The following is a 17,615-nucleotide window of genomic DNA, read 5'->3' as shown; positions in this document are numbered from 1 at the left end:
ACAAAAACCAAGCACACAAAAGGTCAAAGGGTAAATTATTTTCCCTTAAAAATAAACAAACAAAAAACTGCGAATTCTGCTAACTTCGCCATAAAGAACCTAGTTTTTATCGTCAAAATAAATTAAAAATATTTAATTTTTTTAGATATCAAATTGAAAACAAAAACAAAGTAGAGATTATTAATCTAATTAATTTCTTTCTTTTTTGAGGGCCGAAACTAAAATGCGTCCAAAGTTCATTCAGCACAATCTGTAACAAAAATTAAATTACTTAAAATTAAATTAAAATTTTTGGTTCGATTCCAAAATAAAAAAAAAAAAATAAAACTTAAATTTTGTAATGTAAGATAAATTATAAAATGACGATGGGACGCTGAGCGGGGGTACGGATACAAAAAAATAAAAAATAAAAAGATTATTACATGCTATTATATATTGTTATGAAAATATATTGATATTGATTGAGTGTCGAAAAAAAAACATAAAAAACATAAAAAAACAAAAACCAAAGAAAAAATCTGGGCGTTTTTTATTTTTATTCTCGGGCGGATGCCAGAACCTGATAAAGCGGACTATTTCTGGGGCTTATTGGAGAGTTCGGGAACCTGTCATTGTTTTCTTATCGGCAGTGTCTTAAATCAGAATTTATGGAAATGGAAGACTATATCTCTATCTCAATTTCTATCAAAAAAAGACCTAGCAACTCCTGGAACTTTTCGAATGTATGTGGTGCTTTCTTTTTCCCAATTAATCGCTCATTTTAAAAATAAAAAACAAAATTTTTGAAATATTTTTATTCTGGGAAGCACTCGATGACTCAAGAACTTTTTTTATAATAATTAAATATTTTAAAAATAATTGAATTCCAAAGGAAAATATGAGATTTGTGTATTTAAATTGGGGCGAATTTTAGCTTTAAAAGTTCGAAATTTTTACAGATTTCAAAAATTAAATTTAAGTATAGAGTTTAAAATCTTAAAAGCATGATTTAAGGTATATTTCATCATACAATAGGAAAGTTAGATCATAACTATAAAAAATACACGGCAACCCTACCAACAAATTTTAAAAAAATATAAATCCCATTTTTGAAAATTTGTTTTTGGATTTTTAGATTGCTTTTTATTTTATACAAATTTACATAAGAAATCTTTAATTTATGTATATTAAAATTTTTGAATTCAAAATGAAAAATATATATATTTCAATTCAAAAACTAAAAATGTCAAGAATGTCTGGAAAACTCATTTAAAAACAATTGAAAAAAAGTGAAAAGGAATGCTTTGAAAGATAATTACAAAAATTCTACTTTCACTTTTTCGTCAGTACTTTGAATTCCAATAAGTTAAAATATTTATATTACTAAAACTTCCTTAAATTAATAAATAATTTAAAAAATCAAATAAATTTTTGCCCAAAAAAACTGTTGGAAAACAAGAACAGTTACATTTGAATGTAAATGTTAGTGGTAACTCTGTAAATAGTAACGGCCTACTAAAATTAACGGTAAATATCTAGATGTGTCTGGTAAATGTTAACGGTAAATCTGGGCAATGTACACGTCAGTGCTTACCCAAATCCAACGCATATTTGCATCATACCAACACCAATTTCACCTTCTGCAGCCCAAGAAGCTCGCAATCAAACAAAAATGTTTGGGTAAACAAACAGAGAGCGGCTCTCTTTAGAAACTCTCACTCACTCGCTCTCTCGCACGTTGGCGAAATTTCCAGTCGGGGGGACTTTCCAGTCCAATCAGAGTGGCCGTTTGCACTGACGTGTAGCCCACGTCAGCGTTGGGGGGCCGCTGTTGAATAAATAGCCGGTGCACGGGAGAGCCAGGCATCATTTTCAAAACAAAGTACAAGGAATAAACAACTCACAGTATATGAACGAGAAAACGTGAAAAGCGAAACGCGATTATTCCCGAAATAAAGAAACAAAAGCTGTGACGGAAATTAAACAAATAATATTCCAATTAATTTATAAATTATTTAATAACCAAACCAAAAGCCAAAAAGACATCAAAGACTTCAACTCGACTGTAGAGAGAGGAGCAACCAAGTGACAACTACTTAAGTGCATTTTTTTTAAATAGTTTTAGTTAGCAAATGTAAGTATAAATCGAAAAAGGAGTCTTTATGAATGAAAATGTTTGTGTTTATTATTTTTTTTGAATGTGAGGCAAGTGTGTGATGTAGTTGTGGATAAAGCAAGCCGATACGTTGCGAAAGAGCATTAAAACTCTAGCGTACTGACTATTTTTAATTCATAAAAGTCCCACTTTAGTTTCCTCCCTTTATTTGAAAAGCAGTTAGTGATGGACCAGGGGCGCTTTGCAACACTGTTTTATCACTGACGTGTCTTTTCGGCCCCCAGAGTTGTATGTGAGTTGGCTGGGTGTCAGTGTGTGCGTGTAGAAAGCACCGGCAAAAAGCAGAAAGCAGAAACCAGAAAAGTAGCCACATTCACTCTGTCAGTTCTGTTTGAATCGTTCGCATCTGAAAAAACTTTTGAGCCTCAAAGCGATAAGTGTAAGTGTGAAAGCATCTAACAATAAAATAGTTGAAATAAATCAGCAAAATAATAGCTGCCCCTCGGGTCCCCCTAGGATATTCGTGAGTAGCGCAAGAACAAAAAAAAAAAAAAAACGCAAATCTGAAAAAAGAACAGAAAAGCAAGGGCCAGAAGTCGCCATGTTGGCAGAAAAATCTTTGGCCCAAAAAAGTGGCCGGCACGTGCCCAAAAATAAATAAATCTCATGCGGCCGGCTGCATTTTAAAGATTTTTTTTGTTTTTTTGTTTCTGCAACGCCGCCAGAGGCAGGCCAGTGAGGGCCAGTGACGTGGTGACCCGACCCGTCCCGAGCCTAATTTGAATATTACGCCCAGAGTTCATTCACCGCCTCGCCGGTTACCTCATCCTCCTCCCAGCCTCATAGATCCCCTGAATCATAGTTTTTGTTTAAATCGCATAAAAAATGCATTTTAAATTCAATTTCAATCTGGCCGAGCGTCTGCGCAAAAAGCTCTTCTTCTTGCCTTCTGTCCGTCTCGACTGGCTGTGTGTGTGTGTGTGAGTGCTGCAAAGTACACGTCATTTCCACAGCGACTACTACTACTACTACTGTGTATATGGCAGCAGATTTAAGCTCCTCCGCGTGCATTGTTGTTGGGGGGCCGGAAAGTACACGTCAGTGGTTAAAGCAAAAAAAAAAAGTAAAACAGAATCGTAGGCAGATATTCAAGCCAAGATATTCGAAGTGCGTGTCCGTTGGGGGAGTGCGAGCGGGAGGGCGATACCCAAACAGCTGTGCAAAGCCATTTGCTTGTTCTTGTTTCCATGACTCCGCAGACTTTCTCCAAGAGGAAGAAGAAGAAGGCCAGAGCGACAGAATTTCAACACACTGTGAAAAATATTAGTTTTCAAAAAGTGTTTTTTTTTACTCTTTAATAATTATAACAACTATTTTACAAGATTTCCATTGTTTAAAATATTTAAATATTTAATTCAGTTTGAGAAATTTTTGCCAGTGTAGTTGACCAAGAAACCCGTTCTTTCTCTCGCCGGTAAGTGGCTTTCTCTCTCTTGCTCTCGCTCTCTCTCTCTTAATCTTGAGCAACAGAAAGAAAGAACCAGAATAATGTTACACGTACACAAATTTTCTGTTGTGCTGCTGCTGCTGCCTCTGTCGCTACCGCTGCCACCGTCGGCGTCGGTCAATGTCAGCAGCGACGCAGACGGCAGCAGCGATACATATATGGAATATTTGGTCAAAGTGCCGACGCTTCGATTCTCTCAGAATTCGACTCTTACCTGGCTCAACACTTACCGGGCAGTCGCCGAAGTGGACGGTTGGGCTCTTGATCTTGGATCTCGAATAAAGAGGACAAGGTAATGACGGAAGAGATGCCAATGTGGCACACCTAACGGTACCTGTTGACAGCTGCGTCGTCAGCAACTAAAGCAGAGAGAGAGACAGAGAGTAGTGTTGGTTGGGAGTCGGCTCATATCACATGTGCGTGTGTGGGTGAGAGAGGGATTTGTGTATGATTGTGTGTGTGTGACGTTGACGTGTACAAAAGCCGAGTTGGAAATAATCTTGGAATTAAAATTAATCTTCAATTTCTTTGCCATTCTTTTTTGCAGTTTTTTTTTGAAAGATATTCAAGATGAGGTTATGCATATTGCTGGCTGTTGTGGCCTTTGTCGGCCTCTCGCTGGGCGAGGAGAAGAAGGAGAAGGACAAGGAGCTCGGAACTGTGATCGGAATCGACTTGGGAACCACATACTCCTGGTAGGTGTTCCAAATCCAACACACTTTCTATATACAGCTACTAGCTACTATCTATATAGTGCCACGTGCCACATGGAACTAATTTTAATTTCCACTCCCCTCCCCCATTTCAGTGTTGGAGTTTACAAGAATGGACGTGTTGAGATCATCGCCAATGACCAGGGTAACCGCATCACCCCCTCGTACGTGGCCTTCACCGCCGACGGCGAGCGCCTGATCGGCGATGCCGCCAAGAACCAGTTGACCACCAATCCCGAGAACACCGTCTTCGACGCCAAGCGTCTGATCGGACGCGAATGGTCGGACACCAATGTCCAGCACGACATCAAGTTCTTCCCCTTCAAGGTCGTCGAGAAGAACTCGAAGCCCCACATCAGCGTGGACACCTCCCAGGGCGCCAAGGTCTTTGCCCCCGAGGAGATCTCCGCCATGGTGCTCGGCAAGATGAAGGAGACCGCCGAAGCCTATCTGGGCAAGAAGGTCACCCACGCTGTCGTCACTGTGCCCGCTTACTTCAACGACGCCCAGCGTCAGGCCACCAAGGATGCTGGAGTGATTGCCGGCCTCCAGGTGCTGCGCATCATCAACGAGCCGACGGCCGCTGCCATCGCTTACGGTCTGGACAAGAAGGAGGGCGAGAAGAACGTGCTGGTGTTCGATTTGGGCGGCGGCACCTTCGATGTCTCCCTGCTGACCATTGACAACGGTGTGTTCGAGGTGGTGGCCACCAACGGCGACACCCATTTGGGCGGTGAGGACTTCGATCAGCGCGTCATGGACCACTTCATCAAGCTGTACAAGAAGAAGAAGGGCAAGGACATCCGCAAGGACAACCGTGCTGTGCAGAAGCTGCGTCGCGAGGTCGAGAAGGCCAAGCGTGCTCTGTCCGGCTCCCATCAGGTGCGCATCGAAATCGAGTCGTTCTTCGAGGGCGATGACTTCTCCGAGACCCTGACCCGTGCCAAGTTTGAGGAGCTGAACCTGGATCTCTTCCGTTCCACTTTGAAGCCCGTACAGAAGGTGCTCGAGGACGCCGACATGAACAAGAAGGACGTGCACGAGATTGTGTTGGTCGGTGGCTCCACTCGTATCCCCAAGGTCCAGCAGCTCGTCAAGGACTTCTTCGGCGGCAAGGAACCGTCCCGAGGCATCAATCCCGATGAGGCTGTCGCTTATGGTGCTGCCGTCCAAGCTGGTGTCCTCTCCGGTGAACAGGACACTGATGCCATTGTCCTCCTTGACGTCAACCCACTGACCATGGGCATTGAGACTGTTGGCGGTGTGATGACCAAGCTGATTCCCCGCAACACTGTGATCCCAACCAAGAAATCCCAGGTGTTCTCCACCGCTTCCGACAACCAGCACACCGTCACCATCCAGGTGTACGAGGGCGAGCGTCCCATGACCAAGGACAACCATCTCCTGGGCAAGTTCGATCTGACCGGCATTCCTCCGGCCCCACGTGGCATTCCCCAGATCGAGGTCTCCTTCGAAATCGACGCCAACGGCATCCTGCAGGTCAGTGCCGAGGACAAGGGCACCGGCAACAAGGAGAAGATCGTCATCACCAACGACCAGAACCGTCTGACTCCCGAGGACATCGACCGCATGATCCGCGACGCCGAGAAGTTCGCCGATGAGGACAAGAAGCTCAAGGAGCGCGTCGAGTCCCGCAACGAGCTGGAGTCGTATGCTTACAGCCTCAAGAACCAGATCGGCGACAAGGACAAGCTCGGCTCGAAACTGTCTGATGAGGAGAAGACCAAGCTGGAGTCGGCCATCGATGAGTCGATCAAGTGGCTGGAGCAGAATCCCGACGCCGATCCCGAGGAGTACAAGAAGCAGAAGAAGGACCTCGAGGCCATTGTCCAGCCGGTGATCGCCAAGCTGTACCAGGGCGCCGGTGGCCCGACCACTCCCGAGGGCGCCGACGGTGACGATCTCAAGGATGAGCTGTAAGGTGTTGGCCTCCGCCACCGCATCCACATCATCCACTGCAGATCAGAAGTGTTGGAATGAGATCAGACTGAAACCAATTATAAACAGCCACAGCAAGAGATGTAACTAATTAACACACAACCACCACCCACACCACCCACGACCACCACCACCACAACCACCACCCCCCCTGCAGCCATCCCTCGTAATTCCCGCCCACCCCCAACCATTCGACCTTTAAGGCAAATTTTCCAAAACAAAAAAAACGAAAAACAAAACAAGAAATTCTTTATAACATTTATTTTTTTTTTTTGTGAACTTTAAATTTAAAGTATTTTTTTTTCCAAAAATATGATTTACAAAACGAGTGTTCCTCTCGCATTCCATGTCGCTTCTCGAAACGCCCACATCCTGAAACTGCCTCCACGACACCTCCACGCCCCTTTTCACATTTCACCTTCCCGCCCCGCCTCGTCCAGTTAGCTGCTTAATTATGTAAAACTGTAAATTTTTTTTATATATATATGTACGCATAACTGTCGCAGATCAATAGGGATTATCCATTATCCTGCGGATATGTAACGGAAAGCAAAAAAAAGAAAACAAAACACAAACAAATGTTATATGTATAAGTGTGTGTGAGAGAAAGAGAAGAGAGAGGTGATCATGCAAGAGAGAGAGAAAGTGGCAGAGTGGGAGGAGGGAGCTGCAGGGCGTGCGGAGAAAGCGAGATGGCGACAAACCGTTAGGTCGACGATGAGAATGCAAAGGCAACAAGCAACCGGAGATAGAAACCACAAAGAAACAAAACAAAAACAAAAGCCACTAGAGCACCGGCCCCAACACCAGCCGAAAGCTTCATTAAAAAAAGGATTCTTCGATTTTACGAAGGATTTTCTAATTTATTTAATAATAAAATAAACAAAAAAAAATTTTAAAAAACAAAAACCATTGTTTACACTTTGGGGGAACAATTTCTTTGGATAATTATTAGAAAAAAAAACTTAAAAATTATAGCTTCTTTTGGATAATGTAATGGAATAAATGTTTTTTTTTTTTTTGAGGAGTAGCATTCCATGCAAAAAAATATCAAAACGCAAAGAAAATTAATAAAAATATAACTTTTTTCAAAAAGTAATTTGAAAATCAAAAAAACTTAAAAATAATAGCTTCTTTTGGTAATTTAATGCTATACATGTGATGTAATTTTTTGCGGTGTAGCATTTCATGCAAAAAATAACACTATTTTTTACATTTCTTTAAGTAAATTTGGAAAAACTTAAAAATAATAGCTTTTGGTAATGTAATGTAATACGATGACGTCATTTTTTGCAGTGTAGCATTCCATGCAGAAAAAAAACGCTGGGAAAATTTAAAGTATAACTTTTTTTCAAACTTCTTCAAAGCTTAAAAAATAATAGCTTTCTTTGTTAATTAAATAGCACCGATAAGGTTTTTTTCGGTGTAGTCATTCATGCACCGTAAAAAAATAAATACGATAAGATAGTCTTCAAATCTATCTTTATCTTTCTGTTAGGAAATCAGTCCTTGATTTCGCAGTTGGCATATTGAGTTTTATACGATTTTTTGTGAGTAGTAATAAAGCAGTAATATAAGTCCAAGGAAAAATATTCGTTGTCAGTTCTTGTTCCAAAATCTTGGAACACGTCGGTTCGGCTTTCCATGCTGTCGAGGGTGCTGTACCTTTTAAGAAACAAAAAAAAAAAAAAAAACAAAAACAAAAAAAAAAGGAAATTTAAACATTAAAATTGATTTTTAAAGGGGTTTTAAAAGCGCATACCAACACTTTTTTTTTTCTATTAAATATATTTCAAAATTGAAATATATTTTGTGACAAAATTATTGTGAATTTCCACAAATCTGGAATAATATTCAAAGCTCCATTTAGAAATCTTCAAATACCATGAGTTTCTGTAACTTCGAATATTATTTTCTCTGAAATTAATTAATCGAATTATGTTAGAGGCTGTAAGGCTCTATAAAATATTTTATTTTGGTTGGTTAATAATTTTTAAGAGATAAATGTATTATTTTTATTATTATTATAATTTGGAAAATATTAAAGATGTATGAAAATTAAAATTTCCTAAGCCAACCCAAAAATAAAGTCAAATATTTCTGGTTTTTATGATTTTTATTATTTTCTTCATTTTTTTTCTCTCGCCTCTTCATTTTTATACGAACTACATCATCATCATTTCCTTGCGCATCATCTTCTCCTCAGTTTGCAACATAATTCCTTCGATAACGGTATTATCTTCTGCTCACCAGCCAACTGCTTTATCGAGCGCAGTTGCGCTCTCTCAGTTTCTTTTTGTTTTATCTTAATTATTCTTAAATACATTAAAAAAATACATAAAATATTTTGTTGTTGTTGGTTTTCTGATTTTGTTTGTTTTCTTTTTTTTTTTTTATAAATACCAGTACTGCTCCTGTTTTCTTATTTCTTATCGAATTCAATTAAATCAAAACAATCGAATTATATCGATTATTTTCGATTGTATCGAATGTGAAACCGAATTCGAAAACAGGGACAGGCTGCGTGTCCGAGGGTGTGTGTGTGTATATATATAAATAAGCTAACGGTATATTGTTTATATGTTATGTATATATATGTACTTCTATATCGTAATTATGCACTCTCAGATTTCGAAAAATGGGCAACCGACTGCCGTTCCAATTTTTCGTATTTTTTTCGAGTTCGGCTCACGTACAGTTTCTCTCTTGTTTTTTTAGTTATTTGTTGGTATTTTCATGTTTATTCATGTTCTGGTTTAAAGCGCAGGACGCTTTGAGGAAGAAGCAGGTAGGTTGGTAAAAAAAATAGTCTGGAAATTGCTCGGGAACTGGGAACTTGGAACGGAACTCTTGGGAGGATGTTGGGCGGTCAGATGGGTCAGAAGAAGTCGAAGAAGAAATCGGAAAACAGGTGGGTTTACGGCCACTTGACTAAGTATTCATTAAAGACTATTTTCTAAACTGTTTTTAGCCGCTTCACTTAGTAAATAAAATGCAAAGAATAAATTTGTTTTGTGCTCCCGATTCTCTCACAGGTGCACTCTGTATCTGTAGGTATGCCATGTATGTATTGTATCTTTATATATTTCTTCGATCCAGCGCTGTTGAACTTGAGATGTTGGTCCTTTTCCTGGCTTTATATATATTTCTGGTACATATATTTTCGATCTGCATCCACAATTGTCCTCAGTGTATGGCCTGTATCTGTGTATCTTTATCTGTGTGTATTTAAGTCTGTATCTGTGTGTGGATCGACTGCTGGACTGCTTGCTTGGCTCTGAACTGCTTGTACTGCTTAGATACGCTTTGGAATCGTTTCGTTGATATTCTCGGGGTCTTCGTCCTTGGGGGGCTGACCGCGTTGCTGTTTGTTGCCCGGATCAGTTGCACGTTTAACCAATTTCATTTTGAAACAAATACATAATTAAATAAATACAACAGACATTACACAAACGAGGAGTGGGAGAAGAAAGTAGACAAAAGAAAGCGGAAGAGAAAGGAGAAACATACAGGTAAGTTTTCAATATAAATTCAATTATTTCGAGCAGGTTCCCAAATTCCATTTCGATCGTTTTTTATTCGATAGAAGACTATACGATCAATATAGAAAGTGTGGAACATAAGCTTGGGATTTATGGAATGATCTTGAGGCGGATATGAGTTCCATATCCTTACAGAATCATTTTATATTAAAATGGAAAAATGGAAATATTGTATATTTTGGAAATGTATATAAAATAACTTGCAGGAATGAAATAAGCATTTAATGTAAGACTAAAATATATTATTTACAAAATAAATTTAAATTCGAGAAGGAAATAATATCCAAAAATTAATTGTGATTGAATTTAATGGAGATGATCCAGGGGAAGTATGGGAAATCGTAGCAGTGAGGATGTCTTTTCAATTTTCAATGGAGTCCTTTCCCCAAGACGCCGTCTTTGTTCGTTTTTGTTAGCTGTCTCTGCCTCTCCCAAACGTATTTCTCTTTACAGATTGTTCTTAAAATTTATATGCTTTTCTTAATTAATACTTGTTCTTATGAATAATGTCCATAATGGAAATGGAAAAGCAAGCAGTGCAAACAAGATGTCGGGGTACTGGGTTATTGTGCTTGTGTTTTATTTTTAGCCCATTTTGGTTAATAATAAAAATTAAACCAATAATTTAAAACATATTAAGCATAATTTTTAATATTTTATAGATCTATTTTAACAATCGGGTCGCAGATTAGCGCAAGTCCGGCAAGACTTCCGGCGGATGTGGTGGCAGCCATTTTTTTTTTGTTTATGAGTGAATGCAGGATGACAGATCTCCGTAGAACCTCTCAAAAATTCCAAAATCAAATCTTCTGAAAGGTTACGACTTTCAAAGTCAAAAGTTTAACTCAAAATCACGTTTTAAAAGTCGAAAAACTAATTAATTTTTTATTCAAATGTCGAAATGACTTAGCAAATATTATTTTATGTCATTAACTTAGATATTAGGCAATTTGAGTAAAAAAATGTGTTCTGCAGAAAAATAAGATTAAAGGATGAATGGAGCTTTACTCGGCCTCCGCCTCTGGATCAGGACGACTTAGGATCTCCTGACAGAGTGCTATGTAATCCTAGAGATAATGCAAATCAAAATTGTACCAAAAGAAACAGGTTTTAGGTTAAATAAAATAACATCCATGTTTTGGGGCACGGAAAACACGAAACACAGCGATGTTGACACTTTCTTCATTTTTGTGATTAGGGATCGTATGGAAAACAAAACATAAAAATTCCTAGGATCTACAATATTTGATGAAGCGAAAGGAAAACCCTCCCTGAAAAAAGTGCCTACATAAGACAGAAAAAAAAAGAAAAACTATCGGATAAAATATATAACTGATCTATAAGCGATATTTTTTTGATTTTTGGAGGGGATTGGCGAAATGATAGACTGCGTTTTGTATTAAATATCAGTTTCGTTTTTATTTCAGTTATTGTTATTATTACTTTTGTTCTCCAATATTTTCACTTTTCGTTTATTTATTTTTTTCTCATCATAATCATAATCATTATCATCATCATCATCATCATATTAATTGTAAACAGTTTTCTGCACACTTTCTCAGATTAACTTATCAACGGTCCTCGCCTTCTATCGATCTCTATATAGACTTCCTTATATATATTTTTCATTTTTTTTTTGTATTTTTTATTTTATTTCTAATTTTCTTAAAAAACTTCTCGTTTCTTCTTCACTTCTCGTTTTATTGTTTGTGTTATTTTTGTTTCACGCACTCTTCTGAATACGCAAATATTCCCATATTGATCTTAACAACGAAAAAAAATATATAATAATAAAAACAAATTGCAATCATTTGTTTTTTTTTTTTTTTTGGCAAAAGATATGCCTTTCTACTTTAGTACAATTCGGAAAATCTCTTGATCTACAATACAATTAGTTTATAATTAGGGGGCGGGGGAGGGTTGGCGAAAAAAAAAAAAACAACAAGAATAAATATCTTAAGGGGGGAATTCAGTATCCAGCAGAATTGAATTTGAAAATATTCTGAATATTTGGACCCTTAAGAAACTAAACTATACCGATTAATGCTGCGCTACAATTAGATTCGAACTGCGGAATGCCGAATATATCGAAAGTCAAAGCATTTTTCGCATTATTCTCGCATTAACGCTACTGAACACACACTCTGCAATGGAATTTTTTTTAGTTGCTGGCTTTTCTTTACTTCATTTATTAAATTTCGTTTTGCAATTCAATTGGTTTTTTTTTTTTTGATTTGATTGATTGATTGTTGAACACGGTCACACTACAATTATTGCTTTTACGAACGATTAAGGCAACACTTGCCGTTATACAGTGTTTATGAGTGAATGTGTGTGGGACATGTTAGAACATGTTTGCAACTCTTCTTCTTTACCCCACATATATCCTCAGCATTTCTCTTGTGCGTGCTTTTCTTGCGAGTGTGGGTGGTGTGGGGGTGATGCGGGGGGTGTTGCATTTGTGCGTGTGTTCGTGTGTGCTTCGGGCTTTTCTTTTCTTTTCTTTTTTTTTGTAGCTTTTCGTTCGTTCGTTTCGATCGTTGCGTGGGATGCTGCTGCTGCTTGTGTATCGTCTCTCTTCGTCTTCTCCTCCATTATCCTTTGTTCCTTCCAGGCGGCATTATTCCTTCATCTTTATCTTCATCATCATCATCATCATCATCATCATCTTGCCTGCTCTGCTACATGGGTTGCGAATGTCTATGTGTTGTATGTGTGTATGTGTGTGTGTGTCTTTCTTGATGAGTGGGGGGTGGTGGTAGTGGTGGTGTGTGGTTATGGGTGATATTTCTTGATTGTAACTGTATTTTTTTTTTTTTCTTTGCATTCAGATTTATCAGATTATCCTTAGGATTTCTTGCTTGCCGGCGCTGGCTTCGGGGCTTTTGATGGCTTACTGGCTGGAGGAGGCGTTACTTGCTGCTACGGGATTTATACAGGGTATTTATTAGCTTTTTTTGTTTACATAAATGCTGATCGGTATTTGCTTTTCTTATTTTGGAAGTACTACGTTGCTTATAATCGTTGTTTCTCTAAGTTAAATTACTTTCGTTCTCTCGCTCTCGCTCGCTCTCTCTCTCCCTCTCTCTCGCTCTCTTTCACACTTTCCCTCACCTATTCCTCACATTGCTTCTTCAGTATATCCTTTTCTTAACCCTCCTTTTCTTTTACTTTCATAACTGTTCTTCCTTACTGTTTCTGTTATCTGTTTCTGTTTCTGTTTCTTTCTTATTATCATTCTCTGTCTAATTCGTTATTTCGAGTCTCTCTTTTTTGTTTTCTTTTCTTTTTTGGTCGTGTTGCACTGCCAGTGTTATGAAACTCCACACAAAAAACATATACATTGAGGTGACAAACGAACAAATTACTAAATAAAATACAAAAAAAAATAAATTGGTTAATTGACTAAGACAAAAAATTAATTCGCATATATAGATACATGTACGTGTGATGGGGGGAAACTGCGGCTTTTCATTTTCGGCCTATTTTTTAGATAAACAAACTTAAGTGCAGATATTTGTAAAATATTCAAATATTTGCTCACATTTACATATATATATATATACACTAGAGATTGATTTATTAAAAAAAGGAAATAAAAAAAAAAAATAATTTACAATTAAAAAGAAAAATGAATTAAAAATTGAATTTAGTTGAAAAGTGAGGTTATTTTTTTTGAAAGAGTGTGTGGGGAGTATGCTTGTGTCTCTCTTATATCCTTTATCACTGTTGGGATCTCTCTACGATTCGATTTGTTTCTCTCTCTTTCTCTCTCTCTCGCAAAATATAAACAAAATTAATGATTTTTTTTGTTTTCTTTTTTGTTTTTTATATTTGTATAAATGAATCTTTGCTCCTGGCGTTTATAAAACTCTCAATACAGTTGTCTCTCTCTCCGTCTTTCCCGACTATTTTCTCTCAGTGTGGTTATGGTTCTTGTTGTTGTTGTTGCTACTGTTGTTGTTGTTGTGGCTGTTGTTGTTGTTGTTGTGTAGTATTGTTGTCTATTGGTCTTCCCGTTGTAAACTATTATTGTTTTTTTTAATGCAATTTTTTTTTAAATGAAATTTTTGTTTTTGTTTTTTTTTTTGCATGCATGTGGTGTGTGTGGTGTTGTTGTTGTTGTATATTTTTGTTTATTTATTTGTTGAATTAGTTTTTCTACACACAATGTTAGAATCGATCGAACGGATCGATCGGTTTCAGATCGAATATATAGACAGGCAGAGACAACAAATTCATTTTTAAATTCAAGTTTTGTCGATCGGATCGTGTATGTATGATATTATATAGATATATATAATTTTTTTTTTTTTTTGCAAGGTGATGATTGGTAGATTGATTGATTGATTGGTTGGTTGGTTGGTTGATTGGTTTTTGTATGTGTGGGGAGAGAAAACAAATAAAATAAGATATAATATATATATATATATATATATGCTTAGTTGAAGATCTGAATAGCATATGATTTTTTGGCAATGACAATGACAATTTCGATTTTTCATTCTTTTTTTTTAGTTTTTTTTTTTTAGTTAAAAATAAGTAAAATTTCTCATCAAAACGAAAACAAACAAACATAAATGAAAGGAAGCAAGATTAATAAAAACGTTAAAATGAATAGCAGAAGAGTCAAGGGACTGGGGCATGTGGTCGTAAATAACTAGTTAATGATTTTTAAATTTACCGCTCGTAGTGGCATTTTGAAATTGGCTGCTGCCTGCAGCTGAATTTGATAAGCTAAGCTGTGTATTTTAAAGCCATACAGCCTGTTGTTGTTGTTGTTGTTGTTGTCGTTGTCGTTGTCAGGACGATGCAGATTCGTGGTTGGTTTTTTTGGTTGGTTTTTAATTTTTCATTTGAAAATAGAAAAACAAATACTTGAAATGATTTTGCTCTCAATTAAAGGCGCTAAATAATACTCACCTTGGAACAAACTGATTAGTAGGACGCTTGGGACGATACTCGGGATGCACCATGAAGAGCATGTGTGGAAATCCAGTGCCGAAGTAGGCGCCATCGGTGTGGTGGTGGCGCGACGATTTTGGTGTGTAAACATCAATGCACTTGGGGCAATAGGTCTTCACCATTGCCTCTCCGGGGATGTCGGACAGACCTGTTGGGGGAATGGGATGATAAAAAGAATATTAATTGACTTTTCGGTAGAATCTACATAGCTTTAGAAGAGTCACTATCCTTCTAACAATCACTATAATTTTAATTATATCTAAGCATAGAAACTATCAAACTGCATACGTGGAATCTACAAGCCCTCTATTAGGGCACTGCCTTTCCAGCTCTACTCCATTTTCGGAAGGAAAACAACTTCATTCGTTTGAATTGAGAGTTCTGGGAATTCCTTATCAGGCTTGTCATGATATTAGATATATCTTGTATACATTTGATCGAAGATATCACTTTCAGCGCCTGAACAGCGTTAATAGTTGGGACAGGAGCCAACATTATTGTCTGGCATAAGATGCCACAAATAAACATGCAATTCTTATTATTATGAAGTCTTAAGACCCTAATCTTATGGACTATCTAGGCTACTTTCTACTTAAGACTATATTTGAGTTCCGAAAGGCCTTTCGGCTTGTGGAGATGGTGATTGGAAGAAGGATAGCTTAGACTCAGTGATGGTGGAACAGAACATCTCCTCCTACAACAGAGAAGATTTAATTTTGACTCGCAATTAAGTACCCACCCAAGGGCAGCATGGGCTGGCTTTCGCAATAGACACGTGGACAGTGTCCGAAGTCGCCAGTCTGATACTTCTCGATCATCTGGGCGATGCCGCGATTTGTTAGTATATATCTAGCGTGAATGAGGCCGTAGAGCATCTCGGCGGCCTGCTCGGTCATGTCCGACTGTAGTGGATTGTCCTCCAGCTCATCCTCTGCAAAGGTAAAGGTCGTGTCAGATTGAAATTGGGGAGTCAGTTTGGCGGTTAATACTCACCCGGCTCCAGGTCCAAGATCATGTCCAGGGCCTGGCGGTAGTTGGGCACCTGCTCGTTCAAACCGGTTAGATTGAACTTATCCTGTATGTAGTCCTCGTCCACCTGGAATGCGAAATGTGATATATTTTGGGGTTTTGAAGATCGGCTCAGGCTTGGTCTGCCAGTGTGTGTGTTGGTGCCGCAAGGTGGGGCAATTTGGGGCCCAACTGTACACACACACATACACACACTGGCAGACGCCTACACAACACGTATGCGACGCTCAGGGCTGCACTTTGCAATTGTTGCACTTATGTATGCAGCGCAAAATAGCGCGCGCTTAGATAACAAAAAAAAAAACTACAATGTTGAGAATCAGTTACTTACCTCACAAAAGAATTCATTGCCACGAAGTCCACAGAACCAGGTGACCCAGGAGACTTCCTCGGAGCTACTCATTTTACTGCTGATGGGAAGGGAGATGGTGGGAGGTAGGAGGTGGGTGGTGGGAGGTGGATTGGAGCGGAAAAAGCGAATCAAATTGGGATATTTAGCACATTGGACAAAATTATCCTGTTCAAGCACGCACACAGACAGGCACTGGCATGCATGCATGCACTACTACCACTCGCACCCACACACACACACACAAACACACACACATAGACTCAGAGTCGCTAACACACAGTCACACGCACAATATTACATACATTAGGGGGATTATTTTGCGTAATTTGGCCTGACGAGCGGAATTTATTGTTGAAATACCATAGAACGCGGTGGGCGGCGGTGGCGGTGGCGGCGGCAACGGAGGAAGGCGGGGTAAATGAAGCGATATTTGTCCACGAGTTTTCTATTTTTTTTTTTTTTTTGGAGGTGCTTCTTTTTTTTCTTTTCTTTTGAAGTGATTGCTGCTAGTGCTGCTTCCTTCTTTCGTTTTTTTTTTTTTTTTTACGTCCGCTTCTTGTTGCTTGCACACACACCTCCTCCTCACTGTGTCTGATGGTCGCCGATTGTTTCTCACTTAATTTTTGTACAATTTTTCGTGTGTTGAATTTTTTCGAAATTTTTGTGTGTGTTCACGTTGCGGAGATCACGCAGTATATGAGTAAAGGGAAATGAATTTTTTTTTACTCGTATTTTGACAAGCGCTCGTACAAAATGTGCCGAGCAGTAAGAAGAAGCACACTGTGGAAATTGAGAAAAAAAGAGACACATATACAGGCCAGACACACATACAGTCTCATACACAGCAAGCACACACATTCAAAGTGGGAGCCATGCACACACACACACATACACTCACACAACCGCACGCTCTGCATGGACGCACATACACGCCTGCTCACGCTCCGCTTTCAAGCACTATTATTATTCGATTTGCTGCGCGACCGCACACCCGACCACTCACCTAAATTGTTAATAATTTCACGTATAAATAATATAATATAGTAATTTTGCAGTGCAGCAGAACCGGTAAAGGCAAATATTGTAGCGAAGACGGACCAGGTATGCAATCACGTCTATCGATAGCTCCAACTATCGATTACTAGCTTACGCGCGCATTCGACTGTCTTCCAACACTACTTCTGCTGCTGTTTTCTTCAACTGATTCGTAAACTGTAAGGTTATTGAAAGAATTTATATTTTTTTAAGACTTAGTAACCATTTTCTTGTGTATTACATCAGTGATGGGACTTGATAGCTTAATTATTATCCAGTGTAAAATTGTCCAACACTGGCAAAGGTCTAAAGAATTTTAAATCGAATTATATTTTTTGCGATTAAAATATGTTTTATTGACGATTACTCATTAAAGTTGGCTAAAAAGACACTTGAAAATATCCCGATAAAAATTGCC

At 38.4% G+C, this 17,615-nt stretch overlaps 2 protein-coding genes across 14 annotated transcripts; one reads left to right on the top strand and one right to left on the bottom strand.

Moving 5' to 3' along the window:
• Positions 1–1,817: 1,817 nt before the first annotated feature.
• Positions 1,818–7,183, top strand: LOC6502959 (endoplasmic reticulum chaperone BiP). 3 transcript variants are annotated; one of them, XM_014905784.3, is made up of 3 exons: positions 1,818–2,113; positions 4,150–4,297; positions 4,411–7,183. In XM_014905784.3, exons 2-3 carry the CDS (start codon positions 4,173–4,175, stop codon positions 6,254–6,256), a joined length of 1,971 nt encoding a protein of 656 aa, XP_014761270.1. In that variant the 5' UTR covers positions 1,818–2,113; positions 4,150–4,172; the 3' UTR covers positions 6,257–7,183. The 3 variants fall into 3 exon arrangements, with proteins under 3 accessions (XP_014761270.1, XP_014761269.1, XP_001963513.1); XM_014905783.3 differs by lacking the exon at positions 1,818–2,113 and adding an exon at positions 2,383–2,534; XM_001963477.4 differs by lacking the exon at positions 1,818–2,113 and adding an exon at positions 3,785–3,894.
• A 1,800-nt stretch (positions 7,184–8,983) lies between these two features.
• Positions 8,984–17,289, bottom strand: LOC6503142 (casein kinase II subunit beta). Of its 11 annotated transcripts, none has more exons than XM_032453069.2 (7): positions 17,061–17,078; positions 16,142–16,217; positions 15,775–15,877; positions 15,521–15,712; positions 14,740–14,929; positions 14,501–14,582; positions 8,984–9,638 (listed from the first exon to the last, which is right to left on the bottom strand). In XM_032453069.2, exons 2-7 carry the CDS (start codon positions 16,211–16,213, stop codon positions 9,570–9,572), a joined length of 708 nt encoding a protein of 235 aa, XP_032308960.1. In that variant the 5' UTR covers positions 16,214–16,217; positions 17,061–17,078; the 3' UTR covers positions 8,984–9,569. The 11 variants fall into 11 exon arrangements, with proteins under 11 accessions (XP_032308960.1, XP_032308961.1, XP_032308962.1 ...); XM_032453070.2 differs by lacking the exon at positions 8,984–9,638 and adding an exon at positions 10,441–10,883; XM_032453071.2 differs by lacking the exons at positions 8,984–9,638; positions 17,061–17,078 and adding exons at positions 11,288–13,842; positions 17,166–17,289 and having other exon boundaries at positions 16,142–16,220.
• Between the last annotated feature and the right edge of the window lie 326 nt (positions 17,290–17,615).

This window comes from Drosophila ananassae, chromosome XL, assembly GCF_017639315.1.
Source record: "Drosophila ananassae strain 14024-0371.13 chromosome XL, ASM1763931v2, whole genome shotgun sequence".
Taxonomy (NCBI): Eukaryota; Metazoa; Arthropoda; class Insecta; order Diptera; family Drosophilidae; genus Drosophila; species Drosophila ananassae.
Note: the sequence above shows the minus strand (reverse complement) of the source record. Positions and strands in the feature narration are given on the sequence as shown.

What these genes read in the sequence shown, in the direction of transcription:
- LOC6502959 (XM_014905784.3), top strand. Translation starts at nt 4,173, where the DNA reads ATGAGGTTATGCATATTGCTGGCTGTTGTGGCCTTTGTCGGCCTCTCG. An exon ending in TTGGGAACCACATACTCCTG is followed by an intron (nt 4,298 to 4,410) that starts GTAGGTGTTCCA and finishes CCCCCATTTCAG; the next exon opens with TGTTGGAGTTTACAAGAATG.
- LOC6503142 (XM_032453071.2), bottom strand. Translation starts at nt 16,213, where the DNA reads ATGAGTAGCTCCGAGGAAGTCTCCTGGGTCACCTGGTTCTGTGGACTT. An exon ending in GATCTTGGACCTGGAGCCGG is followed by an intron (nt 15,713 to 15,774) that starts GTGAGTATTAAC and finishes TTACCTTTGCAG; the next exon opens with AGGATGAGCTGGAGGACAAT. An exon ending in ACTAATCAGTTTGTTCCAAG is followed by an intron (nt 14,583 to 14,739) that starts GTGAGTATTATT and finishes CAACAACAACAG; the next exon opens with GCTGTATGGCTTTAAAATAC.